At 40.6% G+C, this 21,144-nt stretch overlaps 2 protein-coding genes across 6 annotated transcripts in view; one reads left to right on the top strand and one right to left on the bottom strand.

Moving 5' to 3' along the window:
* Positions 1–5,393, bottom strand: part of sik3 (SIK family kinase 3) — a 41,990-nt gene extending 36,597 nt beyond the window's left edge. Inside the window, exon 1 of one of the 2 annotated variants that reach the window (XM_053321403.1) lies at positions 5,065–5,393. In XM_053321403.1, coding sequence (XP_053177378.1) covers positions 5,065–5,355 — 291 coding nt within the window. In that variant the 5' untranslated portion in view covers positions 5,356–5,393. The remainder of the gene's footprint in view (positions 1–5,064) is intronic. The other variant, XM_053321402.1, reaches the window with a different exon arrangement.
* Positions 5,394–8,440: 3,047 nt separating this feature from the next.
* sidt2 (SID1 transmembrane family, member 2) lies at positions 8,441–21,092 on the top strand. 4 transcript variants are annotated; one of them, XM_053320917.1, is made up of 27 exons: positions 8,441–9,283; positions 9,385–9,506; positions 11,203–11,367; positions 11,480–11,525; positions 12,095–12,196; positions 12,492–12,575; positions 12,706–12,871; positions 13,853–13,946; positions 14,151–14,206; positions 14,910–14,936; positions 16,078–16,116; positions 16,214–16,291; positions 16,429–16,491; positions 16,895–17,010; positions 17,141–17,214; positions 17,430–17,496; positions 17,599–17,672; positions 17,777–17,900; positions 18,071–18,188; positions 18,419–18,555; positions 18,684–18,792; positions 19,037–19,113; positions 19,430–19,476; positions 19,578–19,683; positions 19,797–19,907; positions 20,036–20,149; positions 20,243–21,092. In XM_053320917.1, the coding sequence occupies exons 1-27, from the start codon at positions 9,035–9,037 to the stop codon at positions 20,303–20,305; spliced, it is 2,628 nt and encodes an 875-aa protein (XP_053176892.1). In that variant the 5' UTR covers positions 8,441–9,034; the 3' UTR covers positions 20,306–21,092. The 4 variants fall into 4 exon arrangements, with proteins under 4 accessions (XP_053176892.1, XP_053176893.1, XP_053176895.1 ...); XM_053320918.1 differs by lacking the exon at positions 14,910–14,936; XM_053320920.1 differs by lacking the exon at positions 16,429–16,491.
* Positions 21,093–21,144: the final 52 nt, after the last annotated feature.

Raw genomic sequence — 21,144 nt, 5'->3', positions numbered from 1 at the left:
CCAACATTATTATTGAAACAGTTTAGTTGTGCTGCAAATGGAAAAAGAAAACACCTTTGAATTAATGAATTAATGTTTCGTGCAACAAGTCAGGACACCTGCTGACAGCTGTTTTATGGTGATCTATGATCTAACTGTATGTAAAGGAGTTGAAACTATCTCCACCTCCAACACCTACCACAGTAAAATGCCTCAGTATTAATGATCTACTGGTGTCATCTAACATAATATATCAGTCATACTTTTTAACCATATTTTTCTCTCCTTCAGAACTAGTTCTCACGACGTGCTGTCTGACCACATCAGAGATCAGATGTGTTTATAGCTGTTCTGAGCAGCTTCCCTTAAAGGCAGAGTGAGAGGTTGATCGTCACAAAAGAGGAGGGTGGAGAGGGAGATGCGTTATCATTTCACAGCAAACATAACAAAGTATATTTTAATAATAGCATTGCACTCGGTCAGTGTTGCAGGTCTCTCGTTTGACATTATAATGGAAACAACACTTACGGGTACCCAAGGTAACCAGGCTACCCTGGCTAAGCTTGCTTGCTTACTGTTACTAAAACTAACTAAAAAAAGAAAATAAAAAAAACAGACTTGCTAGAAAAATGACATGAAAAATGACAGCTTTATATTATTAATTCTGGGACTCTACAAGAGTAGCTTTGCATCATTATTTTCACTATGCAGCCCCTCAGTTCCGCCTCTTTCTCTTAACAGGCAGTTTTAGCTCCCGTCTCCTTAAAGCCCCACTACTGCCCACTCCGTTGTGATTGGCCAGCATTCCTAAAATTGCAGAGGGGCAGTCGTATTCAAGTTTTGTAAAGTTACTGCTGATACAAACCTAACATTTCCTTCTTTATTGCTTCATATTAAAAGCTTTTAAAATGACTAAACAATGGGAGACTTTAAGGGAAATTAAACATGTTCCTCACTGAAATCGCTGAGTTTTGTTAGCAGCACTAAAAAACAGTTTGTACAACAACATATGAAGATATTTGGAGCTATTTGTATAGCCAGTTAGAAATAACGCAGGGGGGAATAGTACAAGCAGAAACAGCCACAGTGATGATGATGTTTGATGAAGAGTTGCAGACGACCAGCACACCTGGTCATCTGCAACAGGTAAAGTACTTATTTTATTTTGCCATGCTGTGTAATGGAAAAACATGCAGTGTGTCAGCTTGACCTCACGTCATTTCTTGGCATGACCCACCCCAAAACAATGGGAAAATGCTGTAATGTTAGCAGAGCAATTATCAGGGTGAACTGATGCATGGATGACCATGTCAGGAAATCTGTAACAAGCTGACATCAGCTTGAGCTGAAAGCAGAAAAAAACACTGGAAGCTGAGTGTTCAGAGCAGTCTGAAGCCAGTTCTATTTGGTTACAGGAATTACATTTATCTCATTATTTGACACTTTGGCTACATTTATTTAAACATTTTTGGGGGCTTTTTGTCTTTATTTTGATAGTGGGTGGCAGAGGCCTACAGGATACAGAGGAGCGAACTGCAGCATAGGTCCCTTGCCATCATGTGGCATGTGTCGCAAGATTCGTAACCACTCGACTACCAAGGTGCTCCTTTTGGCCATATTTAATATGAACATGTGACACTGTAACATTATGTATATATGCATGGCTGACAATAGGGAAAAGCATAATTGGCCCCCTAAATGTTCTGTTAATCAACCAGTTGATTAATCATAGCTGTTTCAGCTCTACTGCACAATAAAAAGATGAATGTCAGAAGAGGTCCCAAATATGGAAATCAACAACAGTGACTTTGACTGGGTTCCAGCAAAGGATGGAAACAAACTTGGAGTTGAAATTACAAGCAGTGCTGAAAACTATTAGATGATTAATTATTTGAGAGAAAATCAATCACAACCACTGTTGGTATTGATTAATCACTCCAGTAATGTTTCAGTCAAACATAAAAATCTAAAGCTAAAGCTTCTCAAATATGACAATTTACTACTTTTTCACTACTTTATATAACTGTACACAGATCTTTATGTTTTAGTCAGTTGTTTAGACAAATCAAACTATTTGAAGATGTCACCTTGGGCATTGGAAAGTTATGAGTTTACAAATGGTAATTAAAAAAGTTAAATTTCAATATAATTTATCACAAGTATCAATACTCATCTAGATCAAGGTGGGCTAGTCCACCAGGTCTACAAATTACTGCAACTAGAAGCTATACATAGAAGAGTGGTTTATAGTGTCAGCCACAGTTTATGTGCCTTATTGAGGGGTTTATAAAGAGACTAACCACTGAAATCAACATTCATCAAGAAAGCAGCAACGTGTGACCCAACTGCCTCTACCATTGCATCTGTGAGGAGTATCAAAACTCCTGTTATGACTTCCACTTCATTAGCTAATCTTTGTCTGGAGGAGATGAACTTTCACTATTACAATATTCAGGTTCAGCATGCGAGCTATCTGCCATCACAAGTGTTGTTTGGTTGCCTCTCTTTTAGTGTACACAAGCACCCCCTATTCCATGAAAATGACCAAAATACACAGTTGACATGGTACAACAAGGGAAATAAACTTTCAACAAATTGTCTTTGAATGTTTTAGGTATAACAAAACAAGAGAGCAAATGAGGCATAAAGAGGGAACATCCCTCTTTGGGCTTCTAAGCTACCACGTATAAATAACCAGATCCTCTTCTGTATGACTGCACTGCAGGATATCATCCAGCTCCATCTAACAACTGAGAGAGATGTTCGGCTATTTTTGACTAGTCAGCATTTCTCATTGGATCGTTATAAAACCTAGGCCCATAAAACAAGGCTCCAGAGCGCATTTCATTTGACGACTGATCATCATATCCATATTCATGATATCCACAGGCATGTAAAAGCACACTTCTATTCTTCTGATATTCATGAGCAACTGGGGACGCTGAACCACCCCCCCCCCACCCCAAATCATGCTAGCTGATGAAAAATCATGAACTGACGGGTCTGTCAGTGACCACCACAAACAGACAACAAACAAGGCCTGTCTTTCATTCTGTCAGTGCTTGTTCCACTGTCATTTTGTCCTTTGCCTGTCTCTCACTCTCAGTCAGCCAGACACAGAACCAAACACACACACATAGACACAAAACAGGCTCACACACAAGAAAAAACCTTACACAGCACATCAATCTCTCACCATTCTGTCCAACTACTGTCTTTGTACTGCTCCGATATCAGATTGAACATACAGCTTTGATATCAACAGATCTGTAAATTATGTGACAGTCGAATACACACAGTCCTTCTAGAAACGTCTTCTGCAGAGCTGAGACATACTCAGAGGCACTTACTGACCCAAGTTTATTTTGGCCTTTAGGCTGTGTCTGCCTGTCTGTGTGCATGTCAACAAGAGCATGGGGGTAACGCTGCACGCTCTGCTGCCTTGACACACCTTTATTTGTACCACTGGAATTATCATCATGATGATCATCAGGTAAATAAAAAGTGTCGGCCTGAGCTGTCCCTATCTGTTGTTAGAGTGCAACCGAGCATCCATCACATGGATCAACAACAGTCGTATTATGAGAGGAGGGTTCCCTGTGTCACCATACTGCAAGTGTGGTCCCGAGTAGAAGCTCTCCAACTGGCTGGAAATCAAAGCGGCTATTAGAAACATTCTTATTGATGCTACTGTTGTCAAATGCATAAACTGAAGGGTCATGCAGGTGACTTCTCTAATGGCTTTTATGTGCTTCTCCTAGCCTTCCTGCCAAGATCACACAGGTTAAAATATGTGGGGGTGATAACAGACTGCTCACACACACACATAAAAGCTTTGAAACAATTAAGCACACCTGATCCAAATTAAAAAAGACTGAGATATTTGGGCCGCCTTCCCTTTCAATATCCCAAGCCTCCCTTAGCCCCCCACCACCCATCCACCCTAAAATAAATACCCAAATCTTTTGATTGGCAAAAAACAACAGACAAAATTAAGTGCCATCATGAACTGAGTTATAATGAGTTATTAATCAGTGCACAGGACTGACTTGTGGCAACCCCAAATGTAGTACATCTACTAATCAAGTATAATAGTGTTTTGCATGAACATCATCTGTAGATAATAGTGGCTGCTAGTAAAAGTGTCAATCATCCAGTATACTGCTAACAAGCGCCCACTCTATGCAAAAGCATCCACGTACACTCAAACTGTGTGGTGGAGGTGGTGAAACCACCAATTTTGCCATGTCAATGTTTTGTTGCTTGGTAGGCTTCATGGAAATGCCGTCTAACTATTAACAGGGATATCTAAACACCACAGACACTGGTAAAGCTGAAATACAGCCATGACAAAATGGTTAAGTTACACCACGAGAAAATGGTTGGTATCCCACCACAAACACGTAAGAAACATTTCCTGAAACGAAAACATGAAAGCAAGGGACTCTGTTTTATATCACAACATGTCAAGCTAGCAAATTGTATAGAGTTCAAAGTTTTCGCCTCTGCTGTAGTTGGCTTTGAGCATTTTTTCGGTTGTAATTGTACGTTGAATTTCACAGTGAGCTATCAATACTTGGGTAACTGCTACTAACTTTGGAAGTTCATTGTTGATTTAAAGTTATGCAGTAGGTAACTGTAAACTTTTAACCTGGTGTGTTGGCATCTGTCTAATGGATATCTGCATCTAGCCAAACAGCTAATTAGCTCGTGAGCTAAGCTAGCTACAACAGACGGAAAGCTGTCTTTTTCATCTTCGTCAATACCCTTCTCTCCGTCCTCTGCGCTTTGCCACATATTAACCTCAGGCCTTTCTAGCTTACCTCAATAAAACTTCCAGCAACATTATGTTAATAAGATGTATTTCTGCTCAATTTGTTAGCGTCTAGTAGTCCCGAAGTGATGCCCCGTGTTGCGCGGAGCCCCCTACTCCAAGCAGCGGTGTTACCAAAGCGGGCTGTCCGCTGTGTCTCCGGAGCCTGAAGGCCCCAGCGGCATCCTAACTACATGCTCAAAAAGGCTGAAAATCAAACAATGACAGCTTGTAGTTATTCACCTCTAACGCTCGGGCGTCAGTCTGCTTACCTTTGCTTTGGTAATGATGTGTGTGGCTAGTTTAACAACCGCGAAATTTCCCTTGCCGATGGTCCGCTCGATTTCGTAGTGGCCCACTCGGGCTGGGGGGGGCCTGGTGGCCGAAGTGTGGCCAGGATTGGTGATGCACCCAGTGGCCGTGCCGGTCCGACTGGGGTGGCTGATCCCGGAGGGTGGCTGGGCTCGGTTCTGGTTGCCCATGCCTGCGTGGGTCGGTCGGGCAGAGTGCGTAATCCCGGCCGCAGCGGACCCAGCAGCACCTCCGCTTGACACGGCCGCCATCTTCTCGCCTCTCTGCGGGAACAACAAGAAGCCTTGCGCAGCGCGCATCGCGGGCACGCCCCCGCCTCTGCGTCATTTTACGTGGAACGCACCTCTGCAGCGCCCTCTCTAGGTTGTAACCATGGCAACGACGAGCGTAACAAATGACTTCATCCACAGAAACGTATTGTGGTTGCCATGGCGACAAAGAAGTGCGCATTATCACTCTGGTTCCCATGATTCAGTGATTCCTTGCAAACTGCTGCACTATGTATGATCAGACGGCTTCATGAGACTTTAAAGGTATACGCCACCGTAACATTATAGTCAGAATGACACATTCAAATCCTCGAGTCGAGGAAAACATACATTCCCAAATAGCAATTTCACTCCATCATAGTGTTGAAATACAAATCACTGAAAGTATTTAGACAGAGGAATGCACACTCCTTGTAGTCGTCTACTGTACAACGCCTTGAAGATTCCACATACTCGAACATAGCTTTCTATTATGATTCAAAGGTTAATATTTTCCATTAAATGAAATGCCATTTAGGCCTACACCAAGCTACATAGCTTACCCACATGTTCTGTTTTCTAAACTTTATGCCTAATTCTACCATAGATTTGCTGCATAGATAATAAATGTCACCAGTGTACTGTGAAATGACCTTAACCTTCTGTTGGTACTACAGAGTCTTTGAGGAGATCTCCTAATGAACACTTTGCCATTAAAAGCAGCACATTGGCTGTATCTCAGTGGTTATTCAATGCTTTGATTCCATATTCCTTATAATGAGGGCATTGCAATCATAATTTAGCCATATAGCCTAATTAATATAGTATTATATGTATTAATATTCTAATTACCACGATTAATAATAAAATAATTATAATAATTATAATAATAAGTATAAAACTGGCATCCCATCTGAGTAAGACAATAAAAGAATATGGGGGAAATACAATTATTCTATTCTATTCTATTCTATAGTCCTCTCACCAGGTTGTAGACAGCACCACTCCCTGGTAGAAAGGAGTTTCTGCATCTTGTTACTCAATGCTGGATTGCTAATGGAGCAAAGCAAGAAACAGCCCTCCAGGCCCAGACTTCCATGTCCCGTAAACAACTTAATTTCAATTGATTTGAGGTAATGTGATTAATTGCATTTGTTTTGGTAAGTATATTGATGAATATTTCAATATTGATGATCAATCGCAATTATATGTGCCCAAAGGCAGGTTACGCATTATTATTACCTGTGCTAGAGACCATGGTTTTTGGCCTTGTCTCAAAATTAAAGCAACGTGGTTCACTCTTCTACATTAATTTGTGTTTAATCAAATTGACACCCTGCTGGGGTCAAAACTCCAGTAACACTTGTAGAATATATGCATCAGGTTCAAATTAACACTCTGGGTCAGGGGGTACTGCAGTATAGGAGCATTGGTTGGTTTCTGGTTGTGTAAAAATATAATAAAGCTGCCATTTGTAGTCTGCTGGGTGTTTTGTGCTTGAAGGGTAACTGACAATGTTTAAGTTGAAGTTGAAGTTAAAGTTAAAGTTAAAGGAAAGAAGATCAGTGGAGGCCAACAGCTCATTTTGGTAGACTGATCAACAGCATTACTTGGTTTGTATTGGCTTATTTAGACACAGCTGACATAACCCATGTGAACATGAAAGTGCTTCTCTATTAATAATATTATCTATCAGCGATGGTCAAGACATAGATAACTTGGATTTATAGATGTGAAATTTTTCCCAGTAAAATGAATAGATTGGCAGTCTGTTGAACTTTAATGTTTTTGTTTTTATAGTATAGTATTACATCCTGTGCTCCCATTTTAATTGAATGGTTGGTTTGGATCTTTTCCAGATTCCTGATGTATACTGACATTCATAAAATAAATGTTTAGATGTGTCTTGTTCTTTTTTTTTCTTCTGTCTTTCTTTCTTTCTTTTTTTTTTTTTTTTTTTTTTTTTAACAAAAATCACCTTTTTAAATCAGTATCCACAAATCTTGACAAAAATGGGATGAGATCTACATTATGCACAATTTTGTAGTGTAGCTTTTTCAGTTTGTTTGGGATAACAGATTTATATGGGAGAAGTCATGTTGTTTCCCACTGAATGTCAGAAAAATGTGAGGACTACACAATTGTCCCATGTGGTGTAATTTTCTTTTTGCAGTAATAATAATTTCTCACAAGTTTATTAGTACAAGTGTGACTTTTAGGCTATTCGTTAAAAAAGGAGGTAGAAGGGTAGGTAATTAAGTCTACAATTACAAACACACCAGAGGGACGAAAGATGATAATATGAATAAAAAAACAAACAAATAAATAAATATTGTGTAAATCTTATTGTGTATTCAACCATCAGACTGCGCACCACAGCTCCCAGTACATCCCATTCATATGCATATAATCTCAGGAACTTCTGCATATTCCACATTTATATATTGCAGATTTATTAACACAGAGATTGTTTACTGTTTATAGTATTTTATTTTATATATTTTATCACGTTCACGCTTACACTGCTACTTTTTTTTCTCCACTGTACTGCACATCTTATGTTATGTTATGTTATGTTATGTTATGTTATCTTATCTTATCTTATCTTATCTCATATTGAAGAAATAGATTGATATGGACAGTCAGCTCTAAAAAAGTTGTGGCTTTCTGCTTAAGAATTTGTGAATATAAAATTTGGTCAAACTAGTAAGCAAATGAATAGACTTGCTAGGAGATATTTCTGTCATATTCAGTGAATTCAAACCATTTCCGCAAAGGAATAAAAAAGTGACGGTGGGTATGCTCAACAATAAGGGCAGCGCCATGACGTCATGACGTCGCCCTAGGTTTGTTTACTGTCTGAGCGTGTGGTGGAGGTTTGAGGAGGGGAGGGGGGATTCATTTGCCACCCGTATTCACACCCAGTTCTGATTGGCTAGTGCTCGTTTCCTTCGTTGGTTACATTGCTTAGATTTAGGCATGAGGAGTGACGTGTTGAGATAGAGGTAGAGAGGTAGGGTAAAAGAACTAGTGTCACAGCCAATCAGAGGTTGAGTAGGTCGGGTTGTCGTAGAATGCGGGTGGGGAAAAAGAACTGCGCTGTGTGGAGGGGTTAGTGACATAGATTTTTGACGCTGTAAACACAGCCAGACTCCCCACCACCGCAAGGGAAAGACGTGTATAATGTCGAGGCACCGCGGATACAGGCCGTGACAACCGTTCACACTGGACCTAAAAGAAACAAGTTACCACCCCGTTCTGTTTTATTTTTGTCACGGCTACCGTCGCTGGAGCTAAACTCCCGGGATCAAAATATGGAGCTGCTAACAAACAATGCCAACGTTAGCGCAACCAGCTAGCAGCCTGTCAGGCTTTGGCGTTTCACAGGAGGAGGAATTGAGTATCGTTAGTCATCTTGCTCACTTCCAACTTGTGTTAATGACTGTACTGTTGACAGCTTCCAGTTTGACACAGCTGTCGATAAGGAGGAACAAGTCTTCGGCTCATGTAAACAGTCGTTTATCTGTTTAGCTTCTCAGTTAGCAGCTGCTCTTCTTGCTGGTTATAGTTGGACCTGGCCAGTTTGCCACCCGAGTCATTTGTTGCTGAATGGGAGGAGTGTTTACATGCTAGTATAACGGTTGGTATCATTCGGTTATTGATTAAGACGTTGTCAGACAAAATGGTGTTGAGAAGTTGCTGGAAATCTCGACATAAAAGCAGCTCCGGACCTGTTCACTGCTGGCTGCGGCCAGGAGTGGCTGCCCTGCTCTGGCTGTGTGTGACCCAGTTTGTCTGCGGCAGTGTGGCACTGGGAGAGACCAAAAACGTCATTCAGAAAGATGCAGAATTTGACGTGACCTACAATGACACGGTTACAAGTGAAAACCAGACCATCTATGCGTTCAATCACACTGTCTCCAGGAATAAGGCGAGTATACCCCTCCACGCTAGTATATATGTTTTCAAGTACATAAACTCAATTTCAGTTCAATTTGATTTGTTTCTCCTTGTCATTTCTTTGGGTTTCAGACCGAGGGAGTGCGTGTGACTGTGGACGTGTTGTCACAGAGTTTGGAGAGCCCCATCCTGTTTGTTGTAAGGCAGAAACAAGCTGTGCTGTCTTTTCAAGTCCCTCTCATACTCAGAGGCCTGTGAGTAATGACAGAAAGAAAAGAAACCCATGTAGACTAGTTTGATCCCTCACTCTTTTTTTTGCCACTTTCTCAGCTTCCAACACCACCTCCACGAACCACTTCTGGACCCCTAACAAGCCTATTAATTTAAATCCTGTTAAGTCTCCGCAAATAATATTCTATAAATTGTAGGGCAGGGGTGAGTTTAGATTTAATATGCAGCTTTATACTAGAGAATATGTTGTATGTTGCCTTTCTTGTTTACTATACATACTTTCAATACCATGAGCCTGTTGCTTTGTGAGCAATTAGTGCATACCCACATATGCTTAACATACAGAAATGATTGTTGATCTGTAGTTTATATGTTTCAAATTGAGCAGTGCAACACTTGTTTCTGTAATTTGAAACTGAGCTTTCTTTGACAGAGAATGAGAATAAAAAGGGGAACATATGTAGCTGGAGGTACAGATAAGCTGTATGTATGACATTATAACATAAAGCCTAAACATGACTAAATCAATTGTAAGTGGACTGTAAGGGTCAACAGTCCTGTTTTGTGTCCAGCTCAGCTTTTGAACATGGCCTTTAATCGTTTCCTTTGTAACTAATTGACTAACGCAGACAAGCACATAAAGTAATGATCTGTGGCGTTGTCATGGGAGTGTCAGGTTGTTGCTGCTGTTCTTCCTTAGATGGTAAATAGTTATGACTTCAGCTCATGTGATGAAGCCTATGTTGATGCAGTATATGGCGTAGAGAGTCACATGCATACTTAATAACTTTGTAAGACAGGAAGATGTGTAGATCTTTGTTGTGTTAGATGAAAAATAATTTGCATATGTGGTGGTCGGAGAAAATGAGGCTGATTTTGGGACACCTGTGCTGAATTTTTTTTTTTTTTTTTCAGTGGTATTAGTGGCCAGTTGATGTTCTTTGTAGGGGAGAAACTGCTAAATCCACTGTGCTGTAGCTTTTGTAACCTAACTTAATCATTTGGGATTTCATAACAAGCTGGGAGTCTGAGTATTTATTAGTCACTGGCCATCAGCCCATCTGAGATGTGATACGTATCTCTCAAGGTCTGAGGTATTCTCTCTGGTTGTGCAACACCAGAATGGCCTGGCCTCAGCTCGCCGCAGTCCTGCCTGTGCAGTCTCGTGGCCGGCTATGCCTTTGCAAATCTGCAATGAACCTTGGACTTTCACTTCCTCCTAGTAGATCCCCCAATACAAATCTGAAGATCCCAGATTACTGAAAATCAACTTCCTCAAAGTCATTGGAGCAGAATTGCTTCTTTTTCATGCAGCGTCTGTCACGTTTACTTTGAACAACTCTCTGCTGTGCTTTCAGCTACGTGATATGCATTTAGCAACATTTTCATTTCTAGAGCTGATTATTTATTGATTTTGGCTCAGAGATTGTTGAAGATACATTATCTAATGATGTCATCTAATGCTGAAACAGCAGCCTTGGAAATTTATTATACCCTTATAATGTTACGTAATCTAATAGAATAATTCCCCTCATCATCATCATCATCATACAACAAGACATCTTTTTGCTTTGATTTCTTTCTTCACATAATCATCTAATATTTCATTTAAAGCTCAAACCTATTTAGCACAATTGAACAGTAGCTTTTGAATAAACACAAATTGAATTCAAACCTTTTTTAATTGGAACTATCTTTTGTCGACTTCTTTCTCTCCAGCTACCAAAGGAAGTACCCTTACAAACATGTGGGCCGGACACTGTGCCAGCCTCCGACCCGCGCCGCCTCAGAGACCCAGTACTTCTTCGTGGATGTGTCCACCCTATCCAGCCAGGGCACAAACTACAATCTCAGGGTCAGCCGTGTGGAAAGCTTCACCCTACAGTGAGTGACAAGCAGCTGCCTGAATTGTCGTGCATTCTTACAGGTTTCATGGTAAACGAAAGTGTCTTGCTTGCTTGGTATGTCTGACATGGTATTTTCACACTGATTACAGAACAGACAAGAAATTCAGCTTCATCGCGTCGCCATCCCAGCCTCAGGTATACAGCTTGATATTGTCGCTTTGTGTGTTTATAAGTCACTGTTACTATTCGAAGGGGAAGATTAATCACAGACACAGATAACAGAGTGGTAGGGGATAGGGTCAGATGGTGGAAATGACGAAAAACATTGAGGAAAAGTGAAAGTGAAATAAAGGGGACTTCTGACTTGACACATTTATTCAGCATGCAGTAATATTTCAACATACGAAAAAGGACACACTTCTGGTTTTGTTTTTTTTTACCAGTGTCAACCAGTGTTTTAATTACTGTGTGTTGCTGATGGATGATTTATCTATTTCTGTTCCATTAAGTTGTGTGGTTGTTTGGTGTAATGATGACATCCTCCTACATACAGTATATGAGCTAGTGAGGAAAGATAGGAAACAGGAACAGGGCTTTATCTTATCTGAACCTGTCAAAACACAGTATGTTACATCCTAATCAAATATAATACACATCACTAAGGTTGACTTGCCACGGTGTGTTTTCTAACACTATTCTCTAAGTACCCTCTTCTTACTCCTTATGTTTCCCCCCCCTCTTCTATATCTTCTCCTCTTTCACAGTACTTCAAGTATGTCTTTCCAGACGGTGTAGACACTGTTATCGTCAAGGTCAGCTCAGATATGACCTTTCCTTGCTCAGTTATGTCCATCCAGGATATCCAGGTACAGTAAACCAGGCTGCTGCTACTGTCCTCATGTGGCCTCTTGGCACTGTGGTCAGCATGCAGTAGCTCTCTTACACCACATGAGTGCATTATATAGTTTATTATAAGGCCCTGAATTTACCTTAAGGATAAAAACTGTCAATATCATGATGTTCTCAGAGGATACAGCTGTTATATTCTTTTTTACTTTTTTCTCGCCTAACTTTACTATACACTCGTTATGTAATCCTGCAATTCATGCTTTCATGTTCTTCCCTTCTTTGTCTGTCCTTCCTCTTTCTCTGTTTTTTTAGTGCCCTGTCTATGATCTGGACAATAATGTGGCCTTCATTGGGATGTATCAGACTATGACTAAAAAAGGTGCCATCACCGTGCAGGTAGTGTCTCCCATTCAATCACATACATGGTGTTGATATACAGCACGTATTGAAAACGTTGATACAAAATATAAACCATTACCATACAGAGTCTTCATCATCTTCTAATGTTTGTTTTTCTGTCATCCAGAGAAAAGATTTTCCCAGCAACAGCTTTTACGTTGTGGTTGTGGTGAAAACAGAGGACGAGGCGTGCGGCGGTCCGCTGCGCTTCTACCCTCTGCGTCCTGACGAGCTGATTGATGCCGGAAACCGCAGCAAGACAGTCGATGTTGTGGTCACTCCTGCCATCAACTGTAAGTCACATATGCACCAATGTCACCTGATCAAAGTGAGGCATAACCTGGGTGGATTTAAGGGCTGCAACTAATGAGTATTTTAAGTAGTGTTGGGTGGAAAATTAGAGATACACTGATACTGATATTGGTCCAGTACTGATTCAAATTGCTGGATCAGGTATTGTAAGAATCAGTCTATCTGGTATCAGATACTGTTATTATAATACATAACAATTCAGTAATTGTACATCTATTTATTCATTTATTACATTTTGTCAAACAAAGTTAGGAAAGCAATGTTTAAGTCGAGATTGATTTTGTCTGACACATATAAAAGAATGATCCCAGTCTCGCCCACACAGTGAGGCACACAGCTTATTGATTATTCATTGGTACTGGATCAGTTTTCAGTATAGGCCAATAGCCAAAGTATAGGTATCAGTATCGGGATTGGAAAATGTCCATTACAATGTCATAGAGCCCAAAGTAATGTCATCGAATGACTTGTTTTGGCCAACCAGCAGCAGTACACAACCCAACAACACTTAATTTACTATAATGTAAGACAATGAAAAGCGGCAAATACTCACATTTGAGAAGTATCAAAATTGTTGTAGATTATTATAAATGTTCTTTCAAAAAGCTAATATATTAATCAAGAAACTTTGCAGCCTTATCGGATTTGATGTGCACTATAGAACTGGAGTAAAAATGCATTTTAAAATATCCACTGTTAAAATCAAGTGATATTTGCTTAATTTACCAGCTGATGCTTCCTGGTGTCCAACATGAAATCAAAATGTTTCCTACACATAATGAATTTAATTATTGTATAACTGCATTAGTAACTACTGTGTTGGACTCCCTAAAGTAAGAGATGCAAGTTACGTTGAAAGTATGTATGTGTCTCTTCTAGCTGTAAGCTGTACATAGTGATGCTTTATTGTTACATAGCACAGCACAATCAAACTTAAACACATCTGTCTCTATGCTCCACAGCGGAGGTGTACGTGATGGGCATGCTGTTCTGTCTGGGTATTTTCCTCTCCTTCTACCTGCTCACTCTGCTGGTGGCCTTTGTGGAGAGCAGGCGGTAAGCTTGTAATCTTATTTCTGCATCTACAGACAGCATTAACAATGTTCACAATGATCAGATTCATGTCATATCTGGTTTGTCCCAGTTTAACACAGAGATTTGGATCTGTGATCAAAGAATTCACATAACTGCACTAGAAGAACAACACCAGGCTGAATACAAATGACCCTCATTTGCATCTTTTCCTCTCTGTTTCTGCAGAATAAAGAGGAGAGAGGTGTATCATAATCCTGCCGACATGTCGCCTGCTGAGACAGGTAACCCAGCAACTAAGTATGATGGACTGACCCATTAAGGGCTTGTTACAGGGTCCATGGAACATACCATTTTTTTAAAAAGTCACATATCTGTACTGTAATATATAGTAAATGATGATAAACTTACATGTAAAGGGAAATTCCTGTATTTTTCAACCTGGACACTATTTCCTATCATTTTGGGTCTAAGTGAACAATGGGGGCAATTGTGCTTGACAAATTGCGTCCAATAAAGGGCTATTTTTCTCACTGACAGGCCCAGATTGCAGGAAACTACATCCTTTCTTTCTGCCTCTCTGCCTCCATTCTTTGTTTTTCTTCTTTTAGTTGTTTTATCTCCTCTGTTTCCTCCAACTGAAATAAATACAGTTGGCCAGTCAACATCAAGTGACTCACAATTGTCACAATCTGTTATTGCACTTAGTTATTTTCAGTTTCCTTACATCCTAACCACAGTCAAAATCAACCTCATACTTCTCATACGTGCTACCTCATAACAAGCAGCTCACTCAGTAACAGACCAGTTCCTAAAAATATATCTACAATAGTCACTTAGACACAAAATGATGAGAAAACAAGTGCCCAGATTAAAAAATAAAAGAATTTCCCTTTTTAAGCTTTTTTATGTGTAGAATTTAACATATCTGTGTGTGTACTGAGTGTGTCTTTCACTCTCTTTACCCCCTGCTAATATGTGGTTCAGCCTCTCTGCTTGGAAAGAACGGAGATGGTATATATACTTCTATCTACCGCCCTTCCTCCTCACACTGTGTTGCAAGTCTGCATATGCTCTGCATGCATTAGTTCACACTATACGTCTTGTAGCATCATTCATAAAGTAGAGGATGAAGATATATTATTGGCTGCATTAGTGACTGTGTAGTAACATAAGTGTGGTACCATTATTAGACTGTTAGTTAAGCATTATGGCTTGCTGCTATGACTCTGTTGGCCCCTTTTAAGATACAAATAACCTGAGGGTATATTTACTTTGTTGTTAATTAGTCTGTTTTTCAGAAGCAAAGTATATGTTCCTATTAGTTTAACAAACTGTGGAAAAATCCAGAAAAATAATCATACAGTATATAAAACTGCTGACGTGTATGGTTCTTCAGCTCAAGACCGCCTCTCAGTGTCTATTTGTATCTGTGCCTGCTGACTCGATGTGATTTTTAAACTGCAGGACGCATACAAGTAAAATTCTTAAACAAGTTCACTCTCACTGCAGAGGTGATGAGCAGTCTCCACAAATAAATCACCTCACCGCTGCACCATTTCTTAGTCACATTTTAACCCTTTCACTAACCCTCCATCATGTCAGATACAGATGGGGGACAGATTAAAGGAAAAACCAGTACAGGTCTGAATGTCCTTTCAGTGAGGGGATCTGGTGGCTCTGTTATACTATGGGGGGGGGTCACTGAATGGGTTGATGAGTATGAAAATGATGTGAATCATAAGCTGTGGCCTTAACAGTCACCACATCTCAACCTAATTGAACATATAGGAGAGATTTTGGACTGACTGCCAAATGAGGGAATATCTTTTGGAGACACTTTATGTTGGTTTTTCCTTTAATTAGTCACCATCTGTATGTGACTAATTCACATACAGATCTGTCGGGAACCAATGTTCTTATTGAATCCCTGCATGTCTCGATGCCTCCCTCATGTTTTCTACTAACAGCTGAGCAGCAGTGTTTTACTATGCAGCGATAACATACTAACAGGTATCAGGAGTAGTGGTGCTTTTTGTTCATATATATTGTGTTAACATTTATTTGAGTGGAACCTGTGTGTGTGTGTGTGTGTGTGTGTGTGTGTGCGTGTGCGTGTGCGTGTGTGTGTGTGTGTGTGTGTGTGTATTTGCAGGTAAAACTCCAGCCTCACCTTATGAATATGGCTCCTTTGGTGAGTTTTGATGATTTTAGTTGCTTTCCTTGACATGGAAGACAGTTTTGTTTTTTCTGAAGTAGAGTTTGAATCTTTTTCTCCTCTTCCTCTTCAGCTGACAACTGCAGCACACTGAGTTCAGAGGGCATTACTGACAGCGCCACGTCCACCGATAACAACTATGGTTACATGGGTATGGACACACACACACACGCTGTTTCTGGCCCACCGCTGTCACTCCACTTTATATTCTCCACAGCCTGTCATCGCTCTGCCCGCAGCTGGCGTAAACGAGCCCTCACTGCTTCTCTGTGTGTCTTTGTTCATCAGGACAGGAGCCTTTCAAACGTCGACCAATCCACAATCACCATCACCACATATCCATCCACTTTGGTGACACACTGCCGCGCAATCGGCCCAATCAGCTCTTATCTGTACATCAAACCAATCAGCACGATATCAATCATACAGCAATGAGACTTACATGTTGATGCAGTTTGAAATTTGTTCAAGCGTGATTGAAACTAAATAACTGTGTGTAGCTGCGTGGAGGTCAGGAAATGACCACATTCCCGATCTGATGAGTCTGAAATGAACAGTGAAACAATATTCATAGTACAAAGATCAAAGTATCAGCAATCATTCCAAGATTTCAGTTTTAATGTGCATGAAAACTGTAAAAATTACAAATGCCTTTAGATCTCTAAAAAAAACAAAAAAACAATTCAGTCGACCATCTTAAGAGCTCAGATTGTCCAACCAGTTAACTAAAAGTCTTTTTGTTTTTCTTCATCAGAGCGACCGTTGGACAGTGTTGGACGAAGCAGACAGGAGTCTCTGAGCTCTGTGGAGGAGGACGACTACGACACGCTGGATGACATCAACTCAGACAAAAACATTGTCCGCACAAAGGTATGGCTCGTCTCTCTTCATTAACGCAAGTGAACAAGTCAGCTCTGCTAATATTAACACCAGTTATTATTAGGTACGTCATCGTGTTTGAATTTGACCCCTCCTCGTGTTTCCTGTCTTCTTATTCCAGAAATTTCTGTGTGTGTCCGACCTGGCTCGCAAAGACAAAAGGGTCCTCAGCAAGAAATACCAAATCTACTTCTGGTGAGGAAACTTTGTATCCTGTTTAGGTCCACATCTCCAATATAGACCCACAAATCATTCCAGTTACGCTTCCAATCAGGGACTAATATTTTGACATGTGCTGCTGAAATGATAGATATTGTGCAGATGGAGCGTAAAATAGTAATGCAGTAAGACTAGATACAGTAAGTAAGAATCATAATTATAAACAAGTCTAATGATTGTCTTCTCTCCAGGAACATCGCCACCATCGGTGTGTTCTACGCCCTGCCGGTCATCCAGCTGGTCATCACCTACCAAACGGTAACACTGATGGGTTTCTTTGTGTCAAAAAGTTTAATAAAAAGCCAAAAATACTCTCATATGAAGAGGAGATAGATGTTAAACGTATCTTCTCTTCGCCAGGTTGTCAACGTTACAGGAAATCAGGACATCTGTTACTACAACTTCATGTGCGCCCACCCACTGGGAGCTCTAAGGTGCGCAGTCAGGACATAGATATTAAAATACTACATGTGTATTATTAGAAATGGCTCTGTTGAAAGTGTTACTGTGACTGATTCTTCACCGCTGTCCCACGCAGTGCATTCAACAACATCCTCAGTAACCTGGGCTACGTGATGCTGGGACTCCTCTTCCTCCTCATTGTCCTCAAGAGAGACATCGTCCACAACCGAGCCCTGGTCCGCAACGACCTCAACGCACTGGTAATGCACATTCAACACAAACAGATCCACACAAATATCACACACTCACATAAATAAAGGAGCACATGTACTGATCACTATATTGCTAGAATGCTAAAATGAATGATTATATTCTATTATTACATTCACACTTTGTGCTCCTACATCTCGTCCTCATCTTATCCCATCAGGAATGTGGCATCCCGAAGCATTTCGGTCTGTTCTACGCCATGGGAACTGCTCTGATGATGGAGGGCTTGCTCAGTGCCTGCTACCACGTCTGTCCCAACTACACCAACTTTCAGTTCGGTGAGACAGCTGGTGTTAAAAATGTTGTATGTGTTACAAAGCTGATTAAACTCCCATCTCCCATCATCATTTATTTTCAGAGTCGAGTCCAGGACTGGAAAAAAAGTTAAATTAGTTATTTGTAGCAAACAAATCTGAAAAAGAAAAACCTTATATTGACCTTATTATTCTATCATTGTTTTAGATGCTAGAAGTTAGATGTGTGTGTGTTTTTCTCTCCTTCTTTGCAGACACCTCCTTCATGTACATGATTGCTGGGCTGTGCATGTTGAAGCTGTATCAGAAGAGACACCCAGACATCAACGCGAGCGCTTACACTGCCTACGCCTGCCTGGCCGGAGTCATCTTCTTCTCTGTGCTGGGAGTGGTACGTACACACATTCACAGTAGACAAGGCTTTGGGTCACACACACACACACACACACACACACACACACACACACACACACACACGCGGATTCTGTTTCCTGATGAGTGTGCTGGTTTGTTTTACAGGTATTTGGGAGAGGAAACACAGTGTTTTGGATCGTTTTCTCAGTGATCCACATTTTGGCGACTCTCCTCCTCAGTACCCAGCTCTACTACATGGGCAGGTGGAGGTTCGGTAAGATCACTGCAAGAAACTAAACCTTATACACCAACAGGCTGCACTCCTTATGGTTAAATATTAGTGATGGTTTCTATCAATCCTTTTTTGTTAGATCAGCTGCCATCACCCATTTAAAGAACCTGTTTTTATACAGTTTTTTCTGTAGAAACAATTGTTAACATCAAACTGTACAGACAGATGAATATTTAGGATGTTTATACATACTTGGAAATGTATTAAGATGTTCTTTGTGTCTCAGACTCGGGGGTCCTGCGCAGGATGGTGTACATCATCTACACAGACAGTATCAGGCAGTGCAGTGGACCCATGTACATTGTGAGTAATGACTTAAAAAAAAAACCTCTGCATTCTCATGTTGACGTGTTGTCATGGCAATAAGTAGCATCATTCATCCCGTATTACAAGGACATTTACAAGGAATCAGATGCTGTAAGATAATACTCACATATTTAATTTATTTCTAAGGAACATTTTAGCTTCATAATCATTGTTTGCAGTTTAAATCTAATGTTAGAGCACAGAGACACATGACAGGAAATGCGACATCATCCACATACTTCTGAATGTACTGAATTACATGGTTTATCCTTCTGCTCATTAATCATCTACCTCCCTTTGTCTCTCTTGTTAGGACCGTATGGTTTTGCTCGTAATGGGGAACATCGTGAACTGGTCTTTGTAAGGAAACGTTTGTGACTTGGTCTTACATAAGCACATAATGAATTTAAATAGATTTAGCTTTACTGAATGTTGCTTCTGTGTGTCTTCCACTCTTCCAGGGCGGCCTACGGTCTCATAGAGAGACCCAATGACTTCGCCTCCTACCTTTTGGCCATCGCCATCTGTAACCTGCTGCTCTACTTTGCCTTCTACATCATTATGAAGGTATGTCTTTGTTTATATCCATGTATTGGACTAGATTTACTTTTTTTTGTTTTGTTTTTTAATCTCCAAATCTAAAGCTGTTTTTGTATGTGTGTGTGTGTGTGTGTGTTTAGCTGCGGAGTGGTGAGAGAATCAAGTGTCTGGCGTTGGTGTGTATTCTCTTCACTGCTGTGGTGTGGGGCTTCGCTCTGTATTTCTTCTTCCAGGGTCTCAGCACCTGGCAGGTCAGCAACTCTCACACTGAAGCCCAAATATTCTTCAAACTGTATCATGCTCTTGTTTTTATGCACTGCACCTTTGTATTCTTTCATCATGTGCCAACGGTTTACTCTGTTTGTCCGTCTTGAAACAGAAAACTCCAGCAGAGTCTCGTGAACATAACCGGGACTGTATCCTCCTCTCATTCTTTGACGACCACGACATTTGGCACTTTCTTTCCTCCATCGCCATGTTTGGATCCTTCCTGGTAAAGCCGTGTTTGTTGTGTTGGGTGTATTAGTACAGACTTGATAACCTCAACACTCATTCAACTCCTCCCTTCTCCTGTCTCTGTGCTTAGGTCCTCCTGACCATGGACGACGACCTCGACACCGTCCAGAGGGACAAGATCTACGTCTTCTAGATGCATCAGATCTCCTGTGATGAGCTAAGCTCTTCGTCTCTGCCTTATCACCCTTCTCGCGCTGTTTCCGTCTCCTTTTGTGTTCTCAGAAAGCACAAGCCAGTAGCCAGTTTCCCCACAGGCTGTCAATGGGCATGTCTTTTTCTGCTCGGAGCCAATTAGGGAGGGTAACAGCCACCTCCCCGCACCTTTTACGGACACTCGTGCCAATCAAGAGTTGGGTCGAAGTCCAGTGATGCTGAAGTGTTTTGTCCTCTCGCTGCCATCTTGAATTTAACTGTTGTTATTGATGTTTACGTTCTGCTGGCGACGAAGATAACAATGTACTCATGAAAAATACTGTACAAATTAACTTATTTTATATTATTCACATTGCATTTTACCTAAAAGTCAACAATGCATTTTGGAATTCCTGTTTGTATGCTGTTTATATGCTGTATGTGTGTTTGTACGGGTGTGTGTGTGTGTGTTTACAGACATTTATGTGAGAACATGAGTCCTGTCCAGTCTGTCAGTGGCCTTCAACGTGCTAATCATGTTAGTCACATACTGTTCTGATTGGTCAGATGCTGAAGATAGCCGTCCTCATATATCGATGACGATGATGATAATAATGATGATGATGATGATTGTATTCTACTTATTAACTGCCCTCAAGTCTGACTGCGATGGTATTTTTTTGCACTGTACTGTATGAAAAGCTGATATTAATGTCAAACATTGCAATGAGCGGTTACTGAATAAAGGTCTCATTTTCAGATCCCTAAACCTTGTTTTTTGTTGGGTTTTTTGCTGTTTGCTGCACGTTGTGGTGATTAGAAATATTTTTTCACCAGGTG

The sequence above is a fragment of the Scomber japonicus genome, chromosome 6 (assembly GCF_027409825.1).
Source record: "Scomber japonicus isolate fScoJap1 chromosome 6, fScoJap1.pri, whole genome shotgun sequence".
NCBI lineage: Eukaryota > Metazoa > Chordata > Actinopteri > Scombriformes > Scombridae > Scomber > Scomber japonicus.
Note: the sequence above shows the minus strand (reverse complement) of the source record. Positions and strands in the feature narration are given on the sequence as shown.

Excerpts from the sequence above, each read along its gene's own strand:
- sidt2 (XM_053320917.1), top strand. The coding sequence starts at position 9,035 with ATGGTGTTGAGAAGTTGCTGGAAATCTCGACATAAAAGCAGCTCCGGA. Across the intron at positions 17,901-18,070 it reads GCAACGACCTCAACGCACTG|GAATGTGGCATCCCGAAGCA; the intron begins GTAATGCACATT and ends TTATCCCATCAG. Across the intron at positions 19,477-19,577 it reads AACATCGTGAACTGGTCTTT|GGCGGCCTACGGTCTCATAG; the intron begins GTAAGGAAACGT and ends CCACTCTTCCAG.